We start from the raw sequence: 26,697 nt of genomic DNA, 5'->3' as shown, positions 1-26,697 counted from the left end.
CACTAGAACGTGCAATTCTGCATGTCATTGCCACTTGCTTATTCACTGAAACAACAGAATTCATTATCAAACAAGAAAGAGAAACAAACACAGCCTCCCGCAGTTCCTGTTCAGTTGAGGAACTGCTTCATCTTTCCTTTCCTTTATCACCACAGCCATTGCCAAGACCTCGTCGGCGGGCCAGGAAAACAAAATAACTGAGGAATTGCCAAGCTGAGCTCAGCTGCCCTCAGTCACCAGTGATGATTCTCCCTCCTATTCAGACATTTGTTGGAGCAAGGGTTCAAGCACTTCCCGGAAGCTCGTGATGCATTCCACATTACAGCTGGGATTGCACTGGAACAATGAGGAGAGTTTAAAAAGTCAAGCAGTCTCTGTCAGATAAATACCTCAGACTATCTGCTGAACCCCCAGCCAGGTTTGCCCTGCAAACTTCACATGGAATAAAACACAGAAACACAGCAGATTTAAAAAAAAAAAAAAAAAAAAAAAATATATATATATATATATATATATTTTACATGAACAGCAGATTACCCGTAACGTTGCCTTTATCTGAAACACATTCTTGTTTGAGGCAAGGGGACACAAGTCTAAGTTTCATTTTCATTTCCCCCACGGAACATTTAATTCACTGAAGTTCTTGAAATACAAATTAAGCCTGGAATAAAGTCTTGCCTGAAGCTGAGCACTCCCTTTCTGTAGTGAAAGAAATCTTCTAGTACTAACAAATGGAATACTGAGATATTTTCATTGAGATGCTTTCATTTTCCTCTTTTAATAACACTTTTTCAAGGATAGCATATTAAAAAAACATTTATTTTCAACTAGAAGAAAACATCTTTGAATTAGATTTCCACTCTAGGATGTAAAAACACATTTTTACAAGTTACATCTTTAAGGTATCTAGATATCTTTCAAAGAAATTCCCACAAAACTTTACATAGGCATTTTGTGAAGTCCAAACATACTGTTATGAAGGATGAACAGAAAAACCATTTCATATTTTTATAGAGAAAAATACTGTCAAAAAAGGAGTAAAGAAAATGAGCAAGTTGACATGCTGACAATGAAACAAATTTCTGCTTAGGATTTCTTTTCCTGAAAATAAAATGATTGTGTGATAAAGCAGACAAATTTATTTCTCCACTCTTTGCAGGTGCTGTTTCTCACATTCCAAGTGCCATAACTAAAAGCAACATGTAATATACAGATCACACTGTACACAAGCACCTCCCTCACCTTTCCATGGAAAGTATGCTCTCCTTATAGAGCAAAATATGAAAACATATTCAGACCAACTGTCCATTAACTTTGCCGTTTTCACCTTTGCCTTTCCAGTAGACAACCACGCTCACCCAACAAACACACCATCTACCATCTAATCAAAATGATTTTTCATAAGGACAGCTACATTGAGTTAATGAAGCATAGATACTGTTTCTAGATAGATCTGAGAGCAGGTCTACTGGGAAGAACTTCCAGGCTTTTGATAACTGTTGATCGAGACATTTGGCAAGCCAGAAATGGCTTTTCTGCTTCCACAGGTTTCTAGGAACATGCATATTGCTATAAAACAGATGCTGTTGACAAATACCACAAAATTAGGGATCTAAATTACTATGAAAACATCTTGCATATCTGGTTCTACATATGATACAGTTACAGAAACCAAGTGACTGGATGGAGTAATGAAAACCATACCACAACCCATCAATAATTTAAATATCAAAAAAAAAGAAAGTATTTTAAAATTAGTTGCTTTCTTCTCCATCTTTTTTCAAATGTAGAATTGTCAGTTAGGCCACCAGTTAGATCAAAGACCAGTTGGAGATCTTGCAATAAATAGGTCTATCTCCTACATTTTTAAAAAGTTATTATTTCCAACAAGGTCTTTTAAAAGGTGGAATGTGCACTTTGGTTTTTTTTACCAGGCCACAGCAGCAAATGCAGCTGCTGTTTTTTCTGGGCAACTGAAGAACATCTTCTACCAATGACCAGACTGATGAACAACATCCAGATTAGGCATCCTTAGGATGCTGGGCAGAGAGCTGGAAAATAACTCATTGGAGTTACCTGAAAGAAATCAACTACAAAGTTAGTCACAGCATGTGCGTGACGTGGCTCACTGAATGTGAGCTGCATGCTGGGATGCAGCTCTGCTCCTCTTGCTCAGCAGCAGAACTCTTTTGCAGAAGCTGCTTTAACTAAGATGTAATCTCACTGCAGATCCTTCTCCTCATCAACCTCTGCACACTATGATACATTAGGCTGCTGACAATTGGAGGTCCTAAGGAAGGCACTTCAGGAGCTGTACAGTCCAACCTCCTGCCCTAAGTATGATAAACACCAAATTCAGACCAGATTGCTCAGGTACTTATAAAGTCAGTCTTGAAAACCTCCAAGGATGGAGATTATAAAGTCTCTAGGACAACATATTCCAATAATTGACTTTCCTTATGATGCAAGCTTTTCCCTTGCTCGGCTTACAAGCCCTCTTATTTCAATTTATACCCATTGCCTCTTGTTCTCCCATCACATGGCACTGAACAGAACCTGGGTCCATCTTCTTAACAGCCTCCATGTAGGCATTGGAAAGCTGCTATTCAGTCATCCCAAAGATGTCCCTTCTCCAGTTTGCAGACTCTCCCAGCTCCTGGAACCTCTCCTCATGGGACAAGTCTTCCGGGCCCTGACCAGACCCTCTCGGCTGCCCTCCTCTAGAACAGCTCCATTTCATGGACATCCTTACTGTATTGGGAGGCCCAAAACCAGATGCAGCTTTTCAGATGGGATCTATCAAGTGCTCAGTAAAGGACTTCAGCTTCCTCAGGCTCCTGGCTGTGATCCTCTGAATGCCATTTGGGATGCTGCTGGAGATCTTTGCTGTCCAGGCATACTCTGGCTCATGTTTAGCTTGCGGTCTAGCAGGACCTCAAGGTCATTTTCAGCAGAGAGGCTGCTCAGCCAGCCCGTCTCCAACATGAAAGACGACACGTGGGTCTTCCTTCTGAAACACGGGCTTTGCATTTTTCCCTGATTCATTTCATAATGCTTTCCCTGGCTCACTCCTCCAGCTTCTACAAGCTCCTCTGGATGGCATCTTTGACTGAGTGGATCGACTCACACATCTCCTAGTAGCAGATTTCAGTGTCTGCTGGAAGCCAGAGCCTTGTGGTTTCTTCCTGTAACCAGTGCTAACCAGCTTCTACTAGCTCCTGCAGCAGAAACGTTCTTAAATGTCAATTCACTTCAACCAAGACATAGTTTGGAGCATCAACTGGTCAGATATTTGAAATGAGACAGTGAAAACCGTGAAAGTTAGATGGTAAATACATGACTAAATGTATGCTTTTAATGCCAACATCAGAAACAGAAAAAGCACAAGAGAAAATTTTATAGTCATGAATGCACTACATACTATAAAAAAATCTGCTCCAGAACTCATGACTGACTCCCATAATACCTGTTAGGCTATTTGTAAAACTGATGCTAATAATGATGTTTTAAATAGCAAATTACAAGAAATCAAGAGTAATGAGTAAATTTACTTTTCAAAACGCATAAGGAGTAAATTATCAAGTGTTCATAGTTGAGAAAAATTTGAAGTGTTCATATTTATCTATAATTCTAATGTCTCATCTGAAATAATTGCTTCCAGATCCAGCAGGTTTGTGGGTTTATAATAGAAATAGTATCCCCAGTAAAGGAAGATCTTAAAAAAAAAAATAGAAGGATATACTGCCAACTGAAAGGAAAAAAAAATCTAAGAAAAATACTCTGCCTGATCATTTCCAATGAATCCACATGAGAGTGTTCACAAAGCCCTATGGAAATGTACATCAACATATAGCAACCTTTAACAAGCTACTCCCTCCTGCTCTATAGTATTACACAAGTTTTTGTCTTAAACAGAGTTTAAGATCAAGATTGATTTGATACAAAATGAAATCAAATTAAATATAAAATATGGATTACTGTTCTGAATAGTGAATAAATTACTGTATTCATTGAATACAACATATTGAGAAAGTATATGTAAGACTAAAATAGTAAAGAGCACTCCATGTTCTTTTAAGTTGCTCTCTCATTTAAGTAGCTTCCATTTAAAGCATGCAATTACTAATTTATATGCATTTTAAAAGCCACGGTAAAAACACATAAAACTTTCAGTCACTGCCACTTTCACAACCCAGAAATTCTAAAAAGTAAGGGATAAAAACTGTCAGATTTTTATTTTGCACATATTCATACAAATATCCATTCAGTCACAATGACTAAAGTCAACTCTAACTGCAACCCACAGCGTTCCAAGAATTAGGTTCATGACCTCAGAACATTTTAATTCTTTTCTAGATGAGGTTATTAATAATGTTTACTGTAGTGGAAAACATTGCACATAAATTGCAGCCTTGTGCAAAATTTATGGCACATGGCAGTGAAACTAGAGCCTGAAATCTTAATAGAAGAAACAACTCCTCCCCTAACACACCAAAGCCCCCAATAACAGTACTTTCATGCCCCCAAATTGCTACAGCTTTTAAGTAAGATCTCTTTGTTTTTCCACACAAGTGTGGCACAGCTGAATCCCAAAAAAGATGTATAAAGAAGTTCAGACAAGCACTCAAGTTTAACAGCACCATGTACAGTCTTCCCACTCTGCTATGAAAGTATCTGATATTCCTTTACTAAAATACCTACCAGAGCAAGAAAAAATTAACATCCTTCTCATCACCTCAGGTATTTTCAGGAAAGGTATATTATCTTCAAGTAAAACCTGAAGTAAAACCTGAAGAAAATGTAAACACAGTACAAATATACAATATGCAGTGAAAATATATACAAACTATTTTCAAAGAGGAAGGATAACCACAGGAGATTTAGTACAGGAATTTCAACACAGTTCCTACTTAGGAAAATTCAGGCAGTGACAAGCAGCCCAAGCTCCAGGGTTCTGTTCCAAATGAACATAAGTGAGTTGGCCACAGGCTTTTACAAAGGCACACTCTTGCTAGCTTGATTGAAAAGCTGAGACAAAATCCCTGCTTGGAAAACTTAATTAAAACTCTTTTTTTTTTCATCATTTCAGCACTTTTTAATTACATGTTCCTGTATCAGATAGAAATTGAAAAGTTAAGAAAAAAATTGATAGCAAGTACATAAAACCTGAAAGGTCAGCATCCACAATAACCATTCCCTCCTCCTCCTGCCATATCCCAGTGGTGGCCCACATAGTTCCCTTGGTGAGCTATGCCCAGACACTGCGCCTTGGAATGTGATGCTGCTGCTCCTCTGCCAGGAAAGCAGCAGGTCAGACTGTGCTGGGCCAGCCAGGCCACACAACACAGTCCCACTCTAAGCCTCTGGTTCTTTCTCAGGACAGAGAAGTCTCACATTAAGAGAGCATTATTCCAAGATAGAACCCTACCAGTAGCCTTGATCCTCTTTCCACAGAGAACACTCTCCCAATAGGAATGAACCCAACTTGTAAGGAAAAGCAAGTTCTAAAGGCAGGGGATTAGGACTAGAACTCATTCCAGCAAAAACCTGTAGCAATTTGTTGGAAGTCAATGTGATAAACCTCACGTAGACTTGACTGTTTCTAGTCTAGGAAGTGGTGATGAGTCTGAAACCTGTTCCTGTCAGAGTGCATTACTCAGCAGTCATAATTATCTTTTGAAAACAATCAATTACCTGTCGGGGGGGGGGGGGGGGGGGTGGGGAACTCCTATCCAAAATAAGGAAAATAGAAGTACTCATAAACTCCACCAAGTTACATACAAAACTACATTTGAAAATTATTGAGAAATGTAGCAGAGAAATCTGCTAAGGAATGAAGATCAGAATCACCAAATCACAGAATATTCTGAGTTGGAAGGGACCCACAAGGATCATCAAGTCCAACTCCTGGCCCTGCACAGGACACCCCAAGAGTCCCACCATGTGCCTGAGGGCATTGTCCAAACACTCTGGAACTCTGTCAGGCTGATGCTGTGAGAACTGCCCGGGGGAGATGTTCCAGTGCTATACTGCCCTCAGGGTGAAGAACCTTTTCCTCATATCCAACCTAAACCTCTCCTGACACAACTTCAGGCCAGTACCTTAAGTCCTGTCACTGGTCACCAAAGAGAAGGGATCAGTGCCTGCCCCTCCCCATACCCTCGCGAAGAAGTTTTAATTGCAATGAGGTCTGTTCCCACTCCCTTTTCTCCAGACTGAACAGACCAAGTGACCTCAGCCACTCCTCAAACAGCTTCCCCTCCCAAGCCCTCATATCTCCATGCTCTCTTTTGGTCACTCTCTAATAGCTTTATATTTTTTCTATCTTGTGGTGCCCAAAACTGCACACAGGACTTGAGGTGAGGCTGCCCCAGTGTGGAACAGAACTGGAAAACCCCCTCAATTACTACTAAGATATGTTAATTCATGCATCAGAAGGAGAAAGCTTCTAAGAACTGATGATGACAATGTCTAAAATAAGAGCAAGGACAGAATCCCTCAAAGAGTACTGAAAAAAGCCCTCTAAGCAGTCTTTCCATGTTATGGTTTCTAAGAGGGGTTCCTGGGGAAGTTCCCAGAATAAAACTGTATTTTGGAGGGGAAGATACAGAAGATTTCAGGAAATGAAAATATCAGAGAGGATGATTCCAAGTGTTCTATGTAATCAAAATATAAAATTAGATAACTCTAAATTGTGGGTTTCTGAAGACGAGACAAGATAGGGTTATTGGAATTAGGCAAATGCTTCATCTGTTTATAAAAGCATTATCCAGAATCTTTGCTTGCAAGTAGCAAACATGCAGAAGACATCAAATTACAGAACTAGTAACCTCACAGAAAAATTAATTACACTGGAAAAGAATCAGAAAGGCTTCTATACAGCTAGATCATAGATCATCCATCTATTAACAGCTCTTCAACAAAAGTAAATAGATGATGTACTCAACAGAAAAGAGTCACTTAGTAAAAAGTCTTTTAGCAAGACCATGCACCAAAAAAATCTCTCAAGCAAATTAAACTGTCATGGTAAAAGAGAACAGTTCTCTTATGAAGTAACAAGCTATTTTTAAAAGCAACAATGAATGGTTGGTTTCCCCCAAGAGATGCAAATTAGATCTCTGCTGGGCTTTGTGCATGTGTTGTAGAGCTGATTTACTTAGGGTTTTTTTGTTTTTGGGCTGTTTTAGTTTTTTGGGGGTTGTTTGTTTTGGTGGTGGGGGGGGTGGGTGGGTGGGTTTGTTTTTCTACAGATAATTTCTGAACATATCACAAACATTCAACAGTAAGTCTTCAAGTCTGGGGACAGTAAAAGGATCTGTAACAGTGAATACTAAAGTCTTCTGTGATTGTACATGAGGGTCTTACATCACATGAGGTCAATAGCAAGCAGTTGGGTAACAAACCATTACACATTCCCTAAATGAGAAGCGGAAACTAAAGCTCATGAAAAAATAACCCTGAAGATGCATATGCAATACCAGACTTCTTGTTACCACTCAGGAAAGGGAACCTGAAACACAGTTCACTTCAACCACATTAGCTCAACTATCAACAGTGCAATAAACATATTTATCTGTTCCACTGTAATTTCTGTTTAAAACATAGCCTTCCAAAATTCATAGTGTTCCCACAGCACTGATACAGACACTTTAGGAATGGAAAGGTAGTACACACAGACCAATAAAACTTCGAAGAAATTGCACTGTCAGCATTTTGCCATAGGTTGAAATTTAAAGAGCAAGTCACAGAAAAGTTTGGATTGGAAGGGACCATAAAGATCTTCTAAGTCCAATTCCCTGCCCAGGAACAGGGACACTTTCCACTATACCAGGGTACTCAGAGCCCCATCCAACCTGGCCTTAAACACTTCCAGGGATGGAGCATCCACAGCTGCTCTGGACAACCTGTTTCAGTGCCTCACTACTCCCATAGCGAATCTTCCAATCATCTAATCTAAACCCACTTTCCTTCAGTTTGAAGCCATTCCCCCTTGTCCTAGCACTACCTGCCCTTGTAAAAAGTTCCTCTCCAGCTCTGTTGTAGAACCACTTCAGGCACTGGAAGGCTACCAGAAGGTTTCCCTTGGCCTTCTCCAGGCTGCACAACTCCAGTTCTCTCAGCCTTTCCTCACAGGAGAGGTGCCTGATCACCCTGTGATCATCTTGTGGTCTCCTCTGGACTCGTTTCAACAGCTCCATGTCCTTCCTGTGCTAGGGAACCAGAGCTGGATGCAGCGTTGCAGGTGGGATCTCACCAGAGCAGAGGGACAGAATCCCCTCCCTCACTCACTGCCCACACTGCATTTTGCAGTCTCAATAGAAAGCACACACCCCCTGCACCCCCTGTGTGCACTGTCTCTCCTACTGGGGTCTGAAATGTGTAGGTGCACTTTGCAAATCTCATTTCCACATTTGTACATTGCATCTCCAATTAGATGGTTGGCTTTCTCCTGTCCCTCCGCAGAGAACCGCAGCCTCTCAAACAAGAAAACCTAAAGAAAGGGGTAAGTCAAACTAAAATGAAATGATAGATAACTCCTGAGCACCCTATTCTTAACCTCATTTGGTGCAAGGCATCATACTGTGAAACTGAAAAAGCACATTCTTTTCTGCCACACTTAAAGCCAGTCATCTGAAGAGACAGGACTCATTAAGTTTCCTTCTTTGAACACCCTTCAGAAACCACTACTTGTTACTTTGGTTTTGAAGACTTTTTTAAGCCTTCTGTTATGTTCTTCATATTGGAGTCAGAAGTTTCACCTTATCACATTTTCTACTATAAACACTGGCCATGTTTTGCTAACTGTCTTTTATTGTTTACATATTTCTAGGTAGGAGGAGAAATGTGATTGACAGTTAGCTCGACCAACGTGGATTGAGAGGTGGAATTCCATCCTCCAATCCACGGGCACCATGAGAAATGTATAAAACTGGGTTTTGTAAATAAACTCGCCCTCTTTTCCTGCTTCGCTCACCAGTGTGTCCTCGTGTGGTTCTTCCCGTGTCCACTGTGACAACTACTCAATTCAAGTCCTCATTAAATATCGTTTCCACTCTAGTCAGGCTCTTGCAGCAGACACGTAAGACATGACCTATAATAGGTGAATCAGTGCACATAAATATGCTAACTCACCACAGTAAATTCATACTTTAAAAGGAAAGCTTATAAGCACTATCATATTTAAGCAATAAGACATAGGAGGGTGTGCATATGCTGTAATAATGGCACAACTTAATAATATAAGTATGTCAACTATTTTCCCATGCTACAGACCCTAAAATGCTTCAGCATAGATCTCATCTATGTATTTAACAAATGAAATTAGGATACTTAGAAAAGACGTCTAGTGGCTGATAAGCTAAAAATGTTACATTAAAAAAACCCAGCCAACACACAAAACATGCCCCCAAATACTCCTTTTCAGGTAATGCTTTCCAACCATTTATTTTCATGATCAAAATACAAATACAGACTGTTTAAAAATACTTCCATCATTAAATATATTCAGTCCTGCAAGAAGAAGTTAAAAAAGGAGAGCCAATGAAAATCTCTTATTTTCTGTAATTTGGAAGTGTTCTTGAAAGCTTAATGATGAATTTTGAAAGAAAAGCACAGATAAAACCTTTACGTTCTTTTTTTTTTTTCTTTGTTAAACTGCTTCTGTCTTTCCATTTCAACAACCAAAGAAACAGTTCAGTAAAAACATCCCACTTAGGTTATCTCTGTTAATTCTCAGCCTGAACTCAGGGGCTGGACTTAAGTGATTTTAGCTGAACTCTCATGCACAATACTACTTGCAGCCTAAAGCCAAAGTCAGAATAAAAATCTGACACTTGATTACATTTTCCTTAATTATATAATTGGTCACCTTGGATCAAATTGAAACCTTTTTGAAAATGTATTACTGAACATTTCACAGAATACTATCTACTTAGCCTTTGTCACACAAAATACAAATATAATTATGTTTGTGGTAGCCAGAATAAACTAAATTTAACACTGATGTGTCTTCACTTTAAACCAAGCTAAAATATATTTAAATATTTAGTAGTTGCATATGATTCCACAGAAGTTATTATTGCAAAACATTCTTCTTGGGCGTAGCAACTCATATAGTTACTTTCTTTAGCTAAGGCACACTAGTAAAAAAAAATGATATCAACAATCTTTCAAGCCTGACCAAACTTCACAAAGTTATTGTTATTTAATGTATTCCCATTCACTTAATCACTCTTTGGTTATATAAAATGGAAGCAGTTTCAAATCATATGAAGTTTTCACAATTGCATTACCCAAACCCACAGAAAATTGTAGATATATTATTTATTACAATAGACACAGTTTTCCAGCTACACAGCTGGAAATGCTACTAATCTTTTGTATGAAAGACATTCAGACATGAAATGACCAACACATCCTTTTAAGTAACAGTACTAATGAAAGTGTAAAAATAATCAAATCTTGAATTTCAAAACAGAAAACTTCAGCTATACCTATATAAATGATTCAGCCATAACCCAAACCAGCAAGTGACTTTTTGGTGTAATTTTTGCTCCTCAGTGCCAATACAATGACTCGCTCTGGATGCTTAAAAGCTCATGCAGAAGTGGCTGCTGCAAATACACTGGTCATAGGAGCAAAATATTTAAATTGGGAGGAAGGGGAGAACGTACTCTCCACCCACTTTTTGCGAGGTCTTGCCAGTTCCTCTGCTTTTTGAGAGAAGCAGATCAAATCCAATATACAAGACATGAGCCACATATGAAAATGGTCCAACAACTAATCTTCAAAATTACAAATGTCAACAAGTCTCTACAAGTATATTACCAGGCCAGAATGCAGGAAAATCCTTGTCAAAAAAGGTTTTCTGGTATGCAGTTATAGCAAATAATCACGAGGTGATACCAAGAACTAGACAAATCTGGTATTCAAGGAATGTTAAAAACATTGAGGTCACAAATGCACACTGTAACTTTAGTACTCACTTCTTATCCCACTATTTTGACATTAAATCTAATTCATTCTTCATTCTAAGCTTATAGGCCATGATTGTAATGAACATCTTTTTTGTCCACTCCTATAACACATGTCAAAAAGGAAGCAATATAGTTAAAAAATGAAGTGAGGTTGATTCTGCATATGCCATGTACATAACAGGAATATTGCTTGTTTTTAAAATACTACATTATACCACAGATCTGTCAACAAACAAAAAATCACATCTTCTCTCTTGGATCAAAAATTGTAATTTATTTACGTTTTTTTTAGAATAAAGGTTCCTGCGCTCCTAGCTCACAGGTAAACCTAACAAAAAGCACCAAAATCATAACTGTACTGGGCACTTTATTACTTACTGAAAGAATATTTGGGTTGATTATAACCCGGTGTAATATACTGTATAAATCTTGTCTTACCAGTCTGTTTTACACATACTAGAACTGCCTTTACTCAGATAAAGATCTTACTCAGATAAAGATCTAAAACTGAGCTCTGAAGACACAGAGACCATGGGAGAAGAGGAAGAGGGACATGAGCAGAAAGTTAAAGCCATTTCTTATATTAAATTCCCCAAAATTTATGGCAGACTGACAACAGAAATACTAGCAGCTCAGTAAAACAGTGAAACATTTTATTTGGAGGTGTGAGGTGTGACTAGGCATTATGTATTATATTAAAATTGCTTTAGTCTTAATTTTATATATGTACTGATTGCTTTTGTCCAAGTAACTTGGCAGAGATTCACATCAGAAATATACTTTCAAAAAAAAAGAAAAAAGACCTTTTTGACTTGAGGATAACCAATAGGGCACGATCTGTTTTTCTGATCTCCTTTTGTTGACATAAATAAAGGATCATTTCACATCCAAGTTAAGGAACCAGTCAACGTAAAAGAAAAATGAGCAAGCAATTTGGGGACATCTTTATGACAAAATCCAGACGGAAAAGAAACATAAATCCAAGAAGGAGAGGAGGGAGAGCAGAGGGAATTTGCTTTTTTTCTAGAGAAACATGCAGAGCAGGTGATATTTTAAAGGATACAAACTTGCAAGATTTGCGATATCCAGTCAAGGAAGCTCAGGTTCCAAACACCATCCAAGAAAAGATTTGGGTATCAGAGTTCTCCCTCTTTGTCTAGGTTCACTCCACAGCTCAGATTTCATTAATTGCAGCAACAGCTACAAACTGTGCAAGGATAACCATATGAGCAGCACTAGCCACAAGAAGAGCTTGAACGACCTCCTCTCCAAATCTGCAAGCTGGTTCAGAGATTCATACTAGCAGCCAGTTGAAATGCTTCATTTATTAGTCTATTTTTGATATAGAAATAAACTTCCTTTTTAGTTTATGGTATCCATGACAGCTAAATAAAAGCACCCGTTCAAGTGACGCGTTGACAGTGTGTCCTTGAAAAACACAGACACTGCAACCCAACAGACCCAAGAGAGGTCTCTCTTAGCAACATTAAATAAAGTTTAACACTCCATGGATCAGCTACACCTTTAGCACTCATCTTAAAAATCAGCCCCTTCTGAAGGTTTCGGCGTGCACTGGTTTATTTCTGACATCCACAGAGCAATGGCTCAGAGAAGAAAGGAAAGGTTTTGCTAGGAGTAGTCCAGGTAAACTGCTGGTAAAACAACTGCTCCCACACTTGGAATTCATTACCAGAAGGCATGCTTGTGGCAGATCCCCAAGCAGAAGAAGTTCAAAGACAAAAATTCTTGGTGACTAGCCCTAAAATAAGCACTTACAAAACAGGTCTGAATATAGTTATATTTTTCTTCTTCTTCTTAATAAAAACTGTATTTTGCATATAAAACACATTATTTATTTACTCTTTTACCTTATTATGACCAAATCCAAACTCCTGTTCCAACAAACACATAGAAAATTATTATTCATTGATGTCTATTTAAAGTAGGATTTCTTCAGTAAAATTCTCAGTCATTTACCAAATCCATACTGAAATTAGGATCAGAACCATACCAGAAATTATAACATACCACATTACTAAATAACTATACAGGAGGAGGAAGGTCATCTAAATAGCCTAGCCACCTTTTGTATCTTTTGACCTTCAAGTTCATTCATAAACACTTCTTTTTCCAATTATAAATGCCAGGTTTTGTATAAAGAAAACAAATTCTTACTTGTTACTGGGATATAGACAAGAGTCCAAAAAGGTTGTACAATAAAACCTGCAAATTTCAAAGTGGTTCTGCCAATTCCGTGCCATCAGCCAAATGCCAGCACCATCATGCTGTAACAAACAATATTAAGTACTGTTTTTTTTATAAACAAATAAAACAGCATCCCAACCTCAGGATTCCTAAACTGAGCTCTGTTTGAGACTTCAGTTAGTGGTGGTGCTGGAAGCCAATAGTCTACCAGTCTACTTATGAAATTTGGATTTTTTTTTTTTTTTTAAGGTAATAAACTTCCAAGATCTTTGCCAAGGATTCTGCATGGCACAGCCTCAGTGAGGCACTGGGATCAGCTGCTTTCTGCATGGGTGCTGTGCTCCAGGTGTGTGCCTGGAGCCACTCTGACCTGTATGGAATCTGGAAATCAGAAATTATACCAACTGAGAACTACAGAAAGCTTCTGCACACATATGTCTGTTTGGCTTCAAAATGGATAATGCAGTGATAAAATGAGCTGTGGCCCACAGAATGCACAAAATTGTGAAGTATCATCACAAGATTTATTAATGTTATTTTCTGTTCTTTGGTGAACACAACTAGGACACACCTTTTATAATTTATTATGAATAAGCACTTACACTGTATAAAGGCTTAAAAAAAGTTTTCAAGTTTAAGAAGCCAAGCTTTAAAACTACTAAGATGATTTAAGGTAGCAGAAGAAACCTGCATCAAAACGCAACAAAATTTATGTAGAGAATAAAGTAAAAGGTCGGTCAAACTGGGGAGTTGGGGAAATATAATGATTTACAAGTACTACTGATTAGAATTTCTTAGCATGAAAAGTATCAGCTTTAACAAAACACAAATCACTAACAAATTTGTTCAGAAAAAAAAAGTAAATACCCTTTATTTTCCATTAATCTGTTTTCTTGAACTGTTAGAAAATATTCCAAAGTGATTTACAGTCATAGGAATCAACTTCATAGATAAATTATTTCTGGATTCCCAGAACACATTCAGTGACCCAGTTCAAGTTTCACAATCTTGTCTCCAGCCCAATAGACTGTGTTTGATTAGATGCACATCATCTGCCTTTCTGCTCCTTTGCACAACCCCAGAGAAATCACTTTGTGACAACTGGAAATATGATTATAAATTTAGCACACAACACTATTGTTGGCTGACTTTCTCCAAAACAAATTCTCAGCTCCCTGCACAAACACACAGAACAACCAAACCAACCAAACAAAAACCCCCAGAAACATCAGTCAAAAATTGTCAAAATTACAGCACTTCAAGTGTAAAAGAAGTTCCAGCTTCTTACAGAAAGCTGACAGATAATCTGTAATAAGGAGCTGAAACAAAGCATACAAATTTTAAACAACACACTGGAAAGGGGTTCTGAGGTAATTCAGTAGTTTTCAGGATTGTTACATTTGTCCAATTCTCTCTCTTCCTCTCTGACAGTTACAGGAAGATGACCCAATGGTGACAAAGCTTGCTGTACTTAACAGCAAGGGCAAACACTTGAAAATCCCCGCCAGAGACCAGGTCTCATCTCCCATCGCAATCCACAATATTTATTTATTCATCTCCATTCTGATGCCCGAGTCTGGTACCTTCCCACGGCTCTTCCTTCAGAGAGGCATATAAGAAGGCACACAAGATAGCCAGGACCTTGGCTTTTCAGATTAACAAATCTAAGAACCACCTCAGGAGATTATCCAAGCAATTCCCCTTTCCATGCCATACTATTAGCCTCACATGTCATTCTCCATCAGAAACAAATAATACTGCTCAAAATTCTCATTCTATATAGCATGAGCTCCATCTACTTAAAATTTATTACTGTTTACACTGAATCTCCCTTGCTAGAGAATCCATTCGCTCACCATATTCTCAAAGGACAAGCAGAACAGTTTATCCTCTTCATTTTATTTACCTGAAGTCTTCTCATGTCTAACCTCTGGCCATCCCAGAATAGTGCTTACCTTTATTCTTAGATTCATTCTGAGCTCAGCTTTGTTATTTGTGGAGACAATGGATCGGGAACTGTACACTGTACACAACTAACTTGGACAGGTACAGTCATCTTGCACATGGCACAAGGTAAAACTGGTAACGGGAGTTTTGTATAACAACAGAACTGGATTTTATAGTGCACACAAATACATTTCAATTAAGTTCTGTGTGCTTGAGTCAACATAAAATCAGTGCTGTAAACCCACAAGGTGCAGCACTCACAGGAGCTCAGGCTGACTTAGAAATGTACACTGGTTTGTGTCTTTCCAAATAAACTGCTCCTTCCTTGCTTGCATTCCAAACTTACATGGATTTGTGTTCATATAGAATCATTCTGCAATAATATTCAGGGATGATTAGTTGATTAGTCCAAAGTGGAATAGGTCATTTAGGCCAAAGAACCTCTTCTGGTGTTAAGGACATGGTCAGCTTTTCAAAAACATGTGTCACTCTACAGTCATGTGCTGCATTCATCCAAGTTAACTTTCAAGTATAAACTAACATTTTCGGAAAAGCACAAAGCACATCCATAACCAGGCTATTCATAAAGTTGAAAATAATTAAAACCATAATTTTTTCCCCATAATTTTTGTTCTTACTGATAAAACAATCGGATTTCTGCTCTTCAGTTTTGGTTTCTGTATACAGCCCATTTTTGTATCATATATTTGAGATGTATGTTTCTCTCTCATTTTAGCTAAGAGTATTTCAAGAACTTCTTTTTTAACAAGGAACAAAAAAACCATTTAATACTCAAAATTCAGAACCTTCAGGAAAAGCAGGGTCTCCCAGGAGACTTATCACAGGTAAGTCTGTAAGGTGTAAGGTGGAAATGTCAAGAAACTCACAAAATTTGTAAATCTTACAACACCTCATGGCTTGACTGGGAGTCTCAGAATCTCCTCTGCAGACTGTTACACAAAAGCTCAAAGCAGAGACTTAGAGAGAAGTCCATGATGCAGTCTTTCCTCTAGTTTTTAAACAAGATGACAAAAATTTAAGGAGAAGTAAGAAAGCCACTGAATCACGCACAAAGCTTGGGTGGACAAGACCATCTCATGCAGTCAAGTATTATCTGCAGAGATGAAACATGAAAAACGAAGAAAACCAACCCAAATCATTCTGTGATTCTAAAAACATCCGCACTTCTTAAGAAAGCTTCTAAAATGGCTTTCTCCTCCAGAAGATCTGAAAAGACTTTAACTTAAAATGGAAGTGTGTGGATCTTAAAACACCATGATAGACACAAAAAAGGTTACACTTCAGTATATCCCATTGAAAGATTAGAGGGTTGAAAAGGAGTTGAAATTCCCAACAGGTGTCACTTCAATATTTTACCACGTCTACCAAAACTGTTGACTGTAGTGCTCTGATGTGGTTGTTTTACCAACTCAAAACAAAACTAAGAGTGGATAAAGCATATTAATTAAACCCTTTGACTGTCCTTAGTCAAGTGAGACAACATTATATTACACAAGGACTACTTACAAGTAATTAGATACCAATATCAAATTATTTTATCACATTAGTCTACAAAACTCAGAAGCTAACATCCATTCAGTAATACCAGATTCTAAAACCAGAATGTAGCTGTTTAACAGCACAGCAGAAATGTAAATGTAAAATATACCCCATTAATGGCACACCAAGTTGTCTAGTGGAGGCTAATATGTTCAAAGAATATAAGCTGAGTCCAGAAACACTCTGAGAAAAAAAAAAATCACTGTACTTTTGCTATCATTTGCTTCCTACTAAATGCTGAAAGCACCTGTTCTGTAATATGAGAATAAAAACAACATAATGCATTTATAAGTGCTACACTCTGCTCTGCTGTGCATTTGTTCATTGAAGAATTACATATGTAATGATTCTTGGGAGGTTAAAAACATTTGAGGGGAAAGAGGGGCAAAAAAACCCCCACCAAACAAAAGTCTCTGCAGCTGACCAAGTGCACTGAAGGTTAAATGGATATTGTAGACAACTCTTTATTCAGGTCCTTAAAAGCATTAATGTTTGAGAAAAATTGGCTTACAGATCAGCTAGCTAAGCCTGAAGCATTTAAAGATCAACTCCCTTAAGCCTTTAATCACTTCAGGCCTTAATTGTCTAATCTGCAACTCTAGTTGTCTCTTATGTCATATTTAAAATAAGTAGTGAAATGTTCAAGCATCAGATTTTTTTTCTTCCTCAGAAAAGATGCCTTATACCACGGCAGCAAAACTAAAATAATACTAAGAGATCACCACTTGAATTTTAAAAGTACTGCTTTTGACTGAATGTGTAATGATTTCCACAGACTCTGCAGTGGAAATTTTCAGAAGTTTAGGAGTTCTGTAAAACTTTTCTACTTTAAAATCTGGCCGTCTTTTAAACGTCTTCAACTGAGTGCAGCTTTGAAGACAAATGAGCTGGGATTTGATGGAGTTTTTTTGATAGCTTTTTTCTCCCCATTCCAGCTATAAAGCTCCAACAGAAATATCAGTTAAGATCTCAGAGGAAGAGCTGTAACCCAAATTTTGTATGCAAAAATGAAGTGGAAATTTGTACAAGACCAACTAGATTAGTCAGGATACAAATACACTTTGAAAATCCATTCCTTACTCTCATTCGTTTGGGTTTTTTTGTATCTCAGGTTAGTTGGAATTTGAAAGCTGAATTCAGTTTTTCACAAAAGATCTATTTCACATCCATTTAAGAGTTCATGTCTCAAGCAAAACAAAGGTGCAGAAATGCTAAGTTCCACAGCAAGGGCTGTACGCAAAAGAGGAATAAGCTGATTCCAACAACTCCAATTCCTCCTTTAGAAGGCAACCTTCCAGCTCCCAAAACAACCTGCACCAAAGGTGCAGCCTTTCCTTCTACCTTACTGTCAAAACACATGTAAATGGTCTTCTAATGGTTGTACTAAATAGCACTTTTTACCAATTAAAAATAAATCCTATAATTTAAGTAATTATTTGGATAGATGATTACCTTTTCTGGAAATACATGACACACATGGTAATTTCTATACTTGACCACACTTGAAATCCAGATTACTAAATCATGACACTATAGCTAACACCACCACCAACTACAGTTGGAAATTTCCTTCTCTGCTACTCACAAACTGCAGAAACACATCATATCCAGTTTAAACTCAAGACAATGTAACTGTATCTAAGATGAGTTTCACTGGCCTCACTAGGATCAGCCTCCCAATACTGAGTAATGCAGACGACACATAGTTTAGCTAATTTGGCCCTGGGACAAAAATTACTTTACAGTGTAACATTACATACCAAAGCTTCCTCTGATGTATAACTAATTAGGATGTCTAGAAAGTTACACAGTGGAATTAAAACTGCATTAGAAATAAGAAAAATATGCAGAAATGTAAAGCTAACTCATTCAACCAACGTACACTCTCAAGCATTCTTTCTACAAGCAAGAACAAGTTTGATTGTCCTAATCTTGCACTGCTCTATATGTCTCAGCTGACTTTTCAGGGTTATTTTTACACTTAAGCCGCACCTGAAAAACTTCTCAGAAACAAGCAGACTATGGAGAAGGATACTCAAACACATTCATTGAAAATAACATGGAGGGCAGCTAACCGATTGATATGTTGATATGCATTCTTTCAAAAACCCATGATTGAAATGCTTTTCTGAGCCAAATACTTTATTAAGAATGAGCATAAATCTCTATTTATGTTTCAAAGTCAGCTTACTTCCATGGAACTGGAAGAAACTCACCCTGACTTGCATTTATCAATAAACTGCAGATGGACAGCTATTTGTCAAGTAAAATAAAGATTTTACTTTTACTCAGATTCTAAACTGAAATTGTTCAGTGTATTTCTCTTGAATAGCCCACAAAATGCTCTAACAAATGGAAAGAAAGCATTTTATTGCTTCTGAAGTAACACTCAATATGTATGATATAGAACTTTAAGAAATATCGTATCTTACAGTTACACCACACAATTTAACAAATGGTAAAAAAGTCCTCAGGCCCTGAGCAGTTATTGTAATTATCAATAATCCATTGCAAAAGACTTCAGGTATGTTTCACAACAATTTGCAGGTGGCTTATCAAAGTTTCTGCATTCAGTTATAAACAGAAAATAGTTTAAAGCTGTGAAGTCTTCAGTGAAATGGCAAATGCAAAAAGTATAAGGTTAAGAAAAATCTCTTTAGGTAATTTCAGGGGATGCAGACAAATAGGAGGTGCAAAATACCACTGACCAAGACCTCCTGACAGCATTATTCCCTCAGCAGAGACTCGTGGCTTTGCTCACCACTGACAACCAGAAGAAACAATTCATTGAACAAGACAAATTAAAGTACTTGACCTGAATAAAACTGAATAGAGCATATTTCTGTTGAATTCTGGACAATGTGTTTACTCCCAACCTCATGTGTTTGTGACCAGAACACAGTTATCATAATCAATAATCAGCTGAACGTTTTCACAGCAGGAGATTCACCTCTGAAAGCAAACAAGATTCAAACAGCAAATCTCCCTTCAATCCCATCATTAATCATGAAAAGCTCTGGACTTTTTTCTTCATGAGAACACAGTGAAGAGAGCTTGACACGTTTTTCAGATACAAACCATGGCTTTTTTTCCACTTAACAGAAACCATAAAATTTCATACAGATCTTTCAAAGAAGAGGAAGTACATTTAAGAGGATATTAATTCAGACTTTCATAGAATTAAATGCTATTAATAAATATATCTCTCTTCAGACTCATATACATTTGTCAACTATTCTATTCTTACCTTTTCCCCCATTTCTTTTTCCTTAAGGTTTGCCTTTTACCCCCTTCATGATATTAAATCTGCCCTTAAAATGACAAACAGAACACGACAACACACAGCTTTTCTTCTTTCCTTTCCATGAATTCATGTTGATTCTTGTGAAACTCATCCAAAACCTTGAAAAAAACTTCCTGCAAAAATCTGACTTTCGTAAGTGGTTTACTTTAGTACTTGATCTTTGCAGTATCTCTAACTTCTCAATCTTCATTAACTAAAATTTTATTTACCACACTTGGAAAGCAGATCAAAACTTGACTGATTTTGCCAACTGGCTGAATTGATGTTCTTAAATTGTCAGATTTTGTTTTATTTGGAAAGTTTAAAGTTTTAAGGGCTGTGCCAATGAATCATTTCAGAACCAATACAGAAACAACGTTTTGTCCCATTAAAAAACAAAACCAACAAAAATATCTTCATTTAGAAAGGTGTTTCATGTTGTGCTAAAATCCTACAATCAAACTTAAATGGGAGATAACACCTGGGCACAGATTAAGATTCACTGCTTCAGGAGAAACTGTGCTTATTTATTTCACATCTTCACAGGTAGTCAGACCCATTGCTCTCTCTAAACCAAGTAAGGAAGATCTGTGTGACAGAGTAAATCGTACCATGACTCAGCCTCTGCAGTTGCCTGAGGCAAGATCAGCCCTCCTGGTTGAACCTTAGAGCTTCCCCCATTTCAGCAGAGCTCGGCATTGCCAAACCTGCTGTTATGCAAGTGCACCACAGAGGCTGCAATTCCCCATCCCGTGGGTGAGAAATCATGCTCACCCCAATGATCAGGGCATGGCAAGCCCTGAAACCCCAGGCTGATGCCAGGCTGTGAAGAAATGAAACCACAGAGCCAGAGAAAACGAGCACCCAGCCGCATACACCTGCTCAGGGAGCAAATGCACCTCTGCTGCACCCGGGAGAGAGCACCAAACTCCAGAGTCCCCTTCCATGCCGTTCATGGAGAGCACAGCACATAGCAATGGCACGGAGCAAGGAGTTGAACACTGTTTAAAAGGTACCAGATGGGTAAAAGCCTGCTTTGTTTGCTGTATCTGTGCAATAAACTCAGTGAAATGTCGGTGTCTGTCCTCTGCAGCTGATTTTTGCCTCACAGTACAGACTCCTACTGCAACATTTCCTACAAGCCCATCTTGCCCCAGCAGTTGCTAAGTTCACAGCAGTAAAAGTTTCACTCAGACTTCTCAGAAACCTCATTTCAGAATATGACCACAGTCCTTCAGTTCTCTTCAGGATTTTTAGAGACAGCTATTGAGCGAATCCCTGATCCAGATAAGTGAGAGACACCTTTTCATTGCATCTTACAAGAAGAGACCAAGGAAGCGTCTCTTCCCTTCTCCATGAGACCAAGAAGCAGCACTGTGGGAAATGGATTTGTAGAGAATTCTCAAAGCTTGATAGAAGGCTCATAGAATATGTATTTGTATGTAAACTCTGAGATAAGAAATGTTGACTTAGAAATGCTGTGGATATTGTTGAGAAAAAAATAGAATTAGGAATAAATTTTAAAGGATAGTTTTGTAAATAAGACTAGATACTTTAAAGAAATAGAACTATTAAAAGTGCATTGTAGTAAGACCCACAAAGAGTAATTTTAGATGATTTGCTTTAAGGCAATAGCAGCATTGTGTGGCAATAGCTGACAGGCCAAGAAACGATTATAATGTATTGTAATTAAGAAATAGTTCACTACTAATTGTGATGGCATGAATTCTAGCATCTGTATTGTCTCACCCTTCACATGAGACTAAAAATAGAATAAAAGTTTTTAAAATGCCTCTCAGTTGCCCCACCGCTAAGTAAAAAAAAAAAAAAAGAGTATAATCCAACACAGCACCTTGGGAATCCTGCACACAAGCCTTGCTAACCATTTTAATCAATCCAGTTTATTGGGATATTATATTAATTTTTTTAATCTAAATTATACAAATACACATTTGTAATTATTTCAATGTGATAATGAGAACTCATCTGCCATCTGAAGGCTGCTCAAAAAAACAATAGGAGCACAAATAAAATTTTCTTTTAAACACACTGTTTAAAAATTTGCAGCAGACTCTTTCTATAATCTAGGAATAGTTACTTAGCTGTGCATACCAGAACAAATTATCTTCTATTAGGCAAAATTATTGTTCTTAAACCTATTATCTATCTCCTCTGCTCACTAATTTCTACCCATTTCCTGTTGAGTTAAATAATACAGATCATTACACGAAGGCAGACATATCTTCCAATTGCACATGAAAGAAATTCTAGAAATTGCAAAATGTAATGCAAACTTACCAACTCTATTCCCTGTGGAAAAGGAGTGTCTTCCCAGTCCTTCTGGGGAAATCTTTGTATTATTTTCCCCAAACCTTCAGTTGGTCCTGCTGAAAGATAAAATTCCGTTACTTAAAGGCAAACTGGTGGAACTGAAATCACCATACATTTGATAATATTTTCAAAATATACTCAATATTAGTAAACTTTTTTGCCACAAGAGGCAGAAAAACACTCCTCAAATGTGTCTTGCAAGTTATACAATAACCACAATCTTAACATTTTCCAGCGGTAACACAAGGAATCACTACATGAAATGAAATCACGAGCTGCATCCAGCTTCTGCCTCTCATGCACATTTTCAAAATGACAGATAATTATTGATTATTTCTGTCTCTACAAAAAGCAGTGAGTTACATATAATATATGTAACATATATAATAATTTTGATAGATAGACAGACGGATAAAAATATCATGGATAATGTGATATTTATAAAGGAAGAAAAAGTTTCTCAAGAAGCAGTCTTCCAAAAGAAGCCTATAGATTGGAATAAATCTGCAGATTAAAACTCCACATGATTAATCCAGGACACACCAGCTCTTTGCCAGTATTTCTCACTGGTTTCCTTGGACAAGTCAGCAGTGGTTTCCCCTCACAGAAAGATGTTAAGAATAGCTGGTGATTTCTGATAACTTTTCTAATGCAACTGTCTTATTTTTTAACATCTTCCTTTTTTAGGAAGCAACAGTGCTATAGATAAATTCTGGAAACACCACAAGCACACTGCAATCGTAGCACTGCGTCATCCTAAATGGTACAGGAATGCTTATACAAACAGGACTTCTCTTTTTCACCTTCTGAAATCCTGCAGTAAATATTGAAAAAACATGATCCTAATAGCCAATCTAATCCTCCCCTGCCTCAGCTTCAGGCCATTCCTTCAGGCCCCGTCACTGAGAGAGAAGAGATCAGTGCCTACCCTTCCCTCTTCCCCTCATGAAGAAGCTGTAACTTCAATGACTCCCAGGTCCCTTTCCACAGGGCTGCTCTCTAGGGTGTCTCATTCTGCCATACACCAATGTCAAAGTCAAAATTTGCAACTATTTAAAATGACTTTTAATAGCTGACCCATCATATGTAATTGAATCATCTTTTCTCTGAAGTTGTATAACAAAATTTTGAGATTAAGCATTAAAATAGTTAAATATTTTCTTGTCAAATTCTCAAAGCTGTACTTGATATTATGAAGAAGTCAAATTTATGTATTAGTAGTAGCAGTCCATATGTATTGCCTCCTCTGCAGACACCCAGGCAGCAGCAATGAATACATTACTCTCCTGGCTTCACCATAAAAAACCATTTTCAGTCTGACACAATTCAAGTCTGCTTGCATAAATCAATGTTACAGTGAAAAAAAATAGGCTGCATCTAAGCTTCCTGCTGATTTACAGTTTGAGTTTGCTGCTATCTTAAAACCCACAATACATCTTACAAGATGTTTAGGCAGAACCAATTGATGGGTTAGTAGGAAGTGTTTTCTCTATAGTTTGTGCATATCTACACTTAACGTTCTGTGATTGTCTCTTGGGAATAATCTTGGGACAGATGTTCTTGGTACAACGCACATAAAAACTACAAAGAGTAAAACTCCCAAAAGCAATCTTGCCCACAAGGTAGCACATACTGTGACTCCCAAGGGCAGCCTGCTGACAAACTACAGTCACATGGGGTTAGCTATGAGTTCTACATATGAGATCAGCAAATTAAAAGCCAAAGGAAATACCATGTTCTAGAGAAGCTGCAGAGATGCTCAGAAGGCAGTGCAAGGATGTGCCAGAAACCGAGAAACAAATACACACATGGCTACAGCTGCAGTTTTTTAAGGAAAAAGAGCTCTCTATAAGACTGTAATAACTGAACGAGGTCACCAGTCACTGATCTCACTGTTTAAGTGTGCCCCTCGTGTACTCTAGCAAAGTATTTCCATTCCTTTATGCAGAGAGTAGTAGTGACTATGGAGTAGGTGACTGCATAAAGGTTGATTCATTGACTCAGAACTTCTCCCCTTGTTGAGTTAAAGTTTCAAATTACCACGTTATCTGCTTATCTTAAGTCACATCTCTGTCAAATCTCTTCTTCCTACAGTTGTTCTAGGGCTGGCAGGTGGCACAAAGACAAGACAGCAAATAATTGTACCCAAGGCAACAGTGAGCACAAACACCCTGGAGGCAGAGCACAGCCTGGAGAGGCCAACAGCAAGAAAGGGCAGAAGGACCGAGCTGAACAGAGATATCCAGACTTCCTGGAAAAGGAAGTATCAAAGACTTATAGCAGCAAACAGTCCCTGCCATGTACATGCTCCCTAAGTTTCTCCATGGGAACACAGGTGACTTTTTAAAAACTCTGAATCCAGTTCACAGAAGACTGAGAACCTTTGACACTACCAACTACGCATGAAAGTAGCTCAAAATTTCTTCTACTTCATCATGTTCTGAAGCTATCAATCCTTCTAGTTGCCTTTTTAATTAACTCCTACAAAGACTCTCGTGACATTACAGTATAGGAAGCTCTTCATTCAGAATTGAGAGATATACACTTATTTTAAAAAGTTTTTAATATTCTCTCCATTATGTCAAAAGCGTATCAGTTTTTTTAGTTTGCTTTCCTTATGCTGGCCACCAGTGTTAAGAGTTTTCTGCATGTAATTCCAAGGATTTTACACCTCCATAGGGATTTACCTGAAGAAAATGATTTGCCTCTGAACATTTTCTGAAAGCCAGACTGAACTTATTAAGCTGCCTGAACTTGCACTTCAGGTCACCTCTGGGATCAAGGAGAAGTCACTCCACACATCTCATGGAGCACCTACCTCCAAGAGGTGCAGCACCATGTTCCTGCTTGTGTCCCTAGAACCAGCCTGTTTCCTCTGTTGGGAAAACACTTGATAACCAAAAATCCTTTCTATCTACTTCTGGTTCAGGCACAACTGATTTAGTATCCAAGTTCTCAAAAAATTTTAGAAAAGGATCCTTTTCAAAACAGCTCACAGAAGCCTCACAAACAGAGTTAAGGCCTGCAGCAGTACAGCTGAATCTTCAGGAAACCATCAACTTAAATCATCTTTAACAGAGAAAGACTAAAATTTTCAAAAAGTTTACGGAACAGTGTATGAAGGATGTATCATAGAAATGCAACATTTGAAAGGGAAAAAAAGGGAAGTGAATGGTTCTGCGTTCAAGACACAAGCATTAGAAAAGTATTCACATCCATCAGACGAGTAAAAAAAATAAAAACAAAACACCAACAGAAAAAGCACTGTTAATCCTTCCACAGAAACGTCCTGTGATACCGATTTACAAGTCTACTTATAGTGCATAAAATCTAACTATTTCACATGATTTCTTCATGAATACAACACCGATAGGTAGGAAACACTCTTTCCATCCCACTAAAATTTGGTTTGGCTTGGGGAGCATTGCTGGTTTTGCTTTTTTAAATGAATCTGCACTCTCTTCAAATTTATGGCAATTCTTCAGGATCTCAGAGTTTTCTATGTTTGCAACGATGAGGTAGAGTTCATTGTAATTTAATAAATTTGAAAAATAAATAAAATTATTCTTTTCAATTACAAAAGTTACTAAACTGCAAGTTGCCTTCTTTGTGAAAAGTTTAGACCTAGAGCATTTGAAAGAACCTCCTGGGCAAGAGAAGACCCAGCAGCTGCATTGCCTTTAATATTAAACTCAATTCAGTACTGTATGCTCACCACATTCTCCCAATACTTTATACTGCAATTACTGTTGATTCTTTGTCAACATTTTTCAATCCAACCAGCAAAACAACAGCAGAATTGCAGTAAGTCCCTAAATCCCATGGTTTGGGATGAGGGGGTGTGAACATTATCTGCCTTCATCTGACTTATGTTAAATAATCCAACTTTCAGCAGAGCAGTTGTCTTTGAAGATACCAGATTGTTCAAGAGGTGCCTGCAACTCAACACCCAAGTGAATTTGCATTCTTTACTGCTTTAGCACAACAGGAAGAAACAGGAAAATATCAGGTCATGTGATTTCAACAACTATCACTTGTTTCAATATATGCTACTGATAACTGCTGACAACTTTGCAAAAATACTGAAGCTACATGAGGAAAATAATTAAAAAGGTGATTCAGATTTTCCCATAACTTCAGATTTTGACCACATTCCCTTCACTCTGTATCTAGTCTTCTTTCAAGCCCCTTTTATTAATTCTTAACACTAAAAGCACATTCCCTCAGTATCCTGGTGAAATTCCTATTAACTAAAGCTAATGAAACAAATGTGACGTCACATTAAAAACATGCCCACAGTGAACACCAGTAGCAACCTCCTCAATTAATGCCTGATAGTATCTGCTTTACAGACCTACCACGATTTCCGAGGTTTTAAGAACATTAGGAAAGATT

The 26,697-nt window shown here is 37.8% G+C and overlaps 1 protein-coding gene across 6 annotated transcripts in view; it reads right to left on the bottom strand.

Moving 5' to 3' along the window:
• The window catches only part of SBF2 (SET binding factor 2), a 239,568-nt gene that overhangs the window by 170,591 nt on the left and 42,280 nt on the right, over nt 1–26,697 (bottom strand). For 4 of the 6 annotated variants that reach the window (XM_063398004.1, XM_063398006.1, XM_063398008.1 and 1 more), the window contains exon 2: nt 22,270–22,358. In XM_063398004.1, the coding sequence (XP_063254074.1) occupies nt 22,270–22,358 (89 nt within the window). The remainder of the gene's footprint in view (nt 1–22,269; nt 22,359–26,697) is intronic. The other 2 variants (XM_063398005.1, XM_063398007.1) reach the window with 1 other exon arrangement.

This window comes from Prinia subflava, chromosome 5 (genome assembly GCF_021018805.1).
Source record: "Prinia subflava isolate CZ2003 ecotype Zambia chromosome 5, Cam_Psub_1.2, whole genome shotgun sequence".
NCBI classification, from domain to species: Eukaryota; Metazoa; Chordata; class Aves; order Passeriformes; family Cisticolidae; genus Prinia; species Prinia subflava.
The sequence above is the reverse complement of the archived record's forward strand: the minus strand, read 5'-3'. Positions and strand labels throughout refer to the sequence as shown.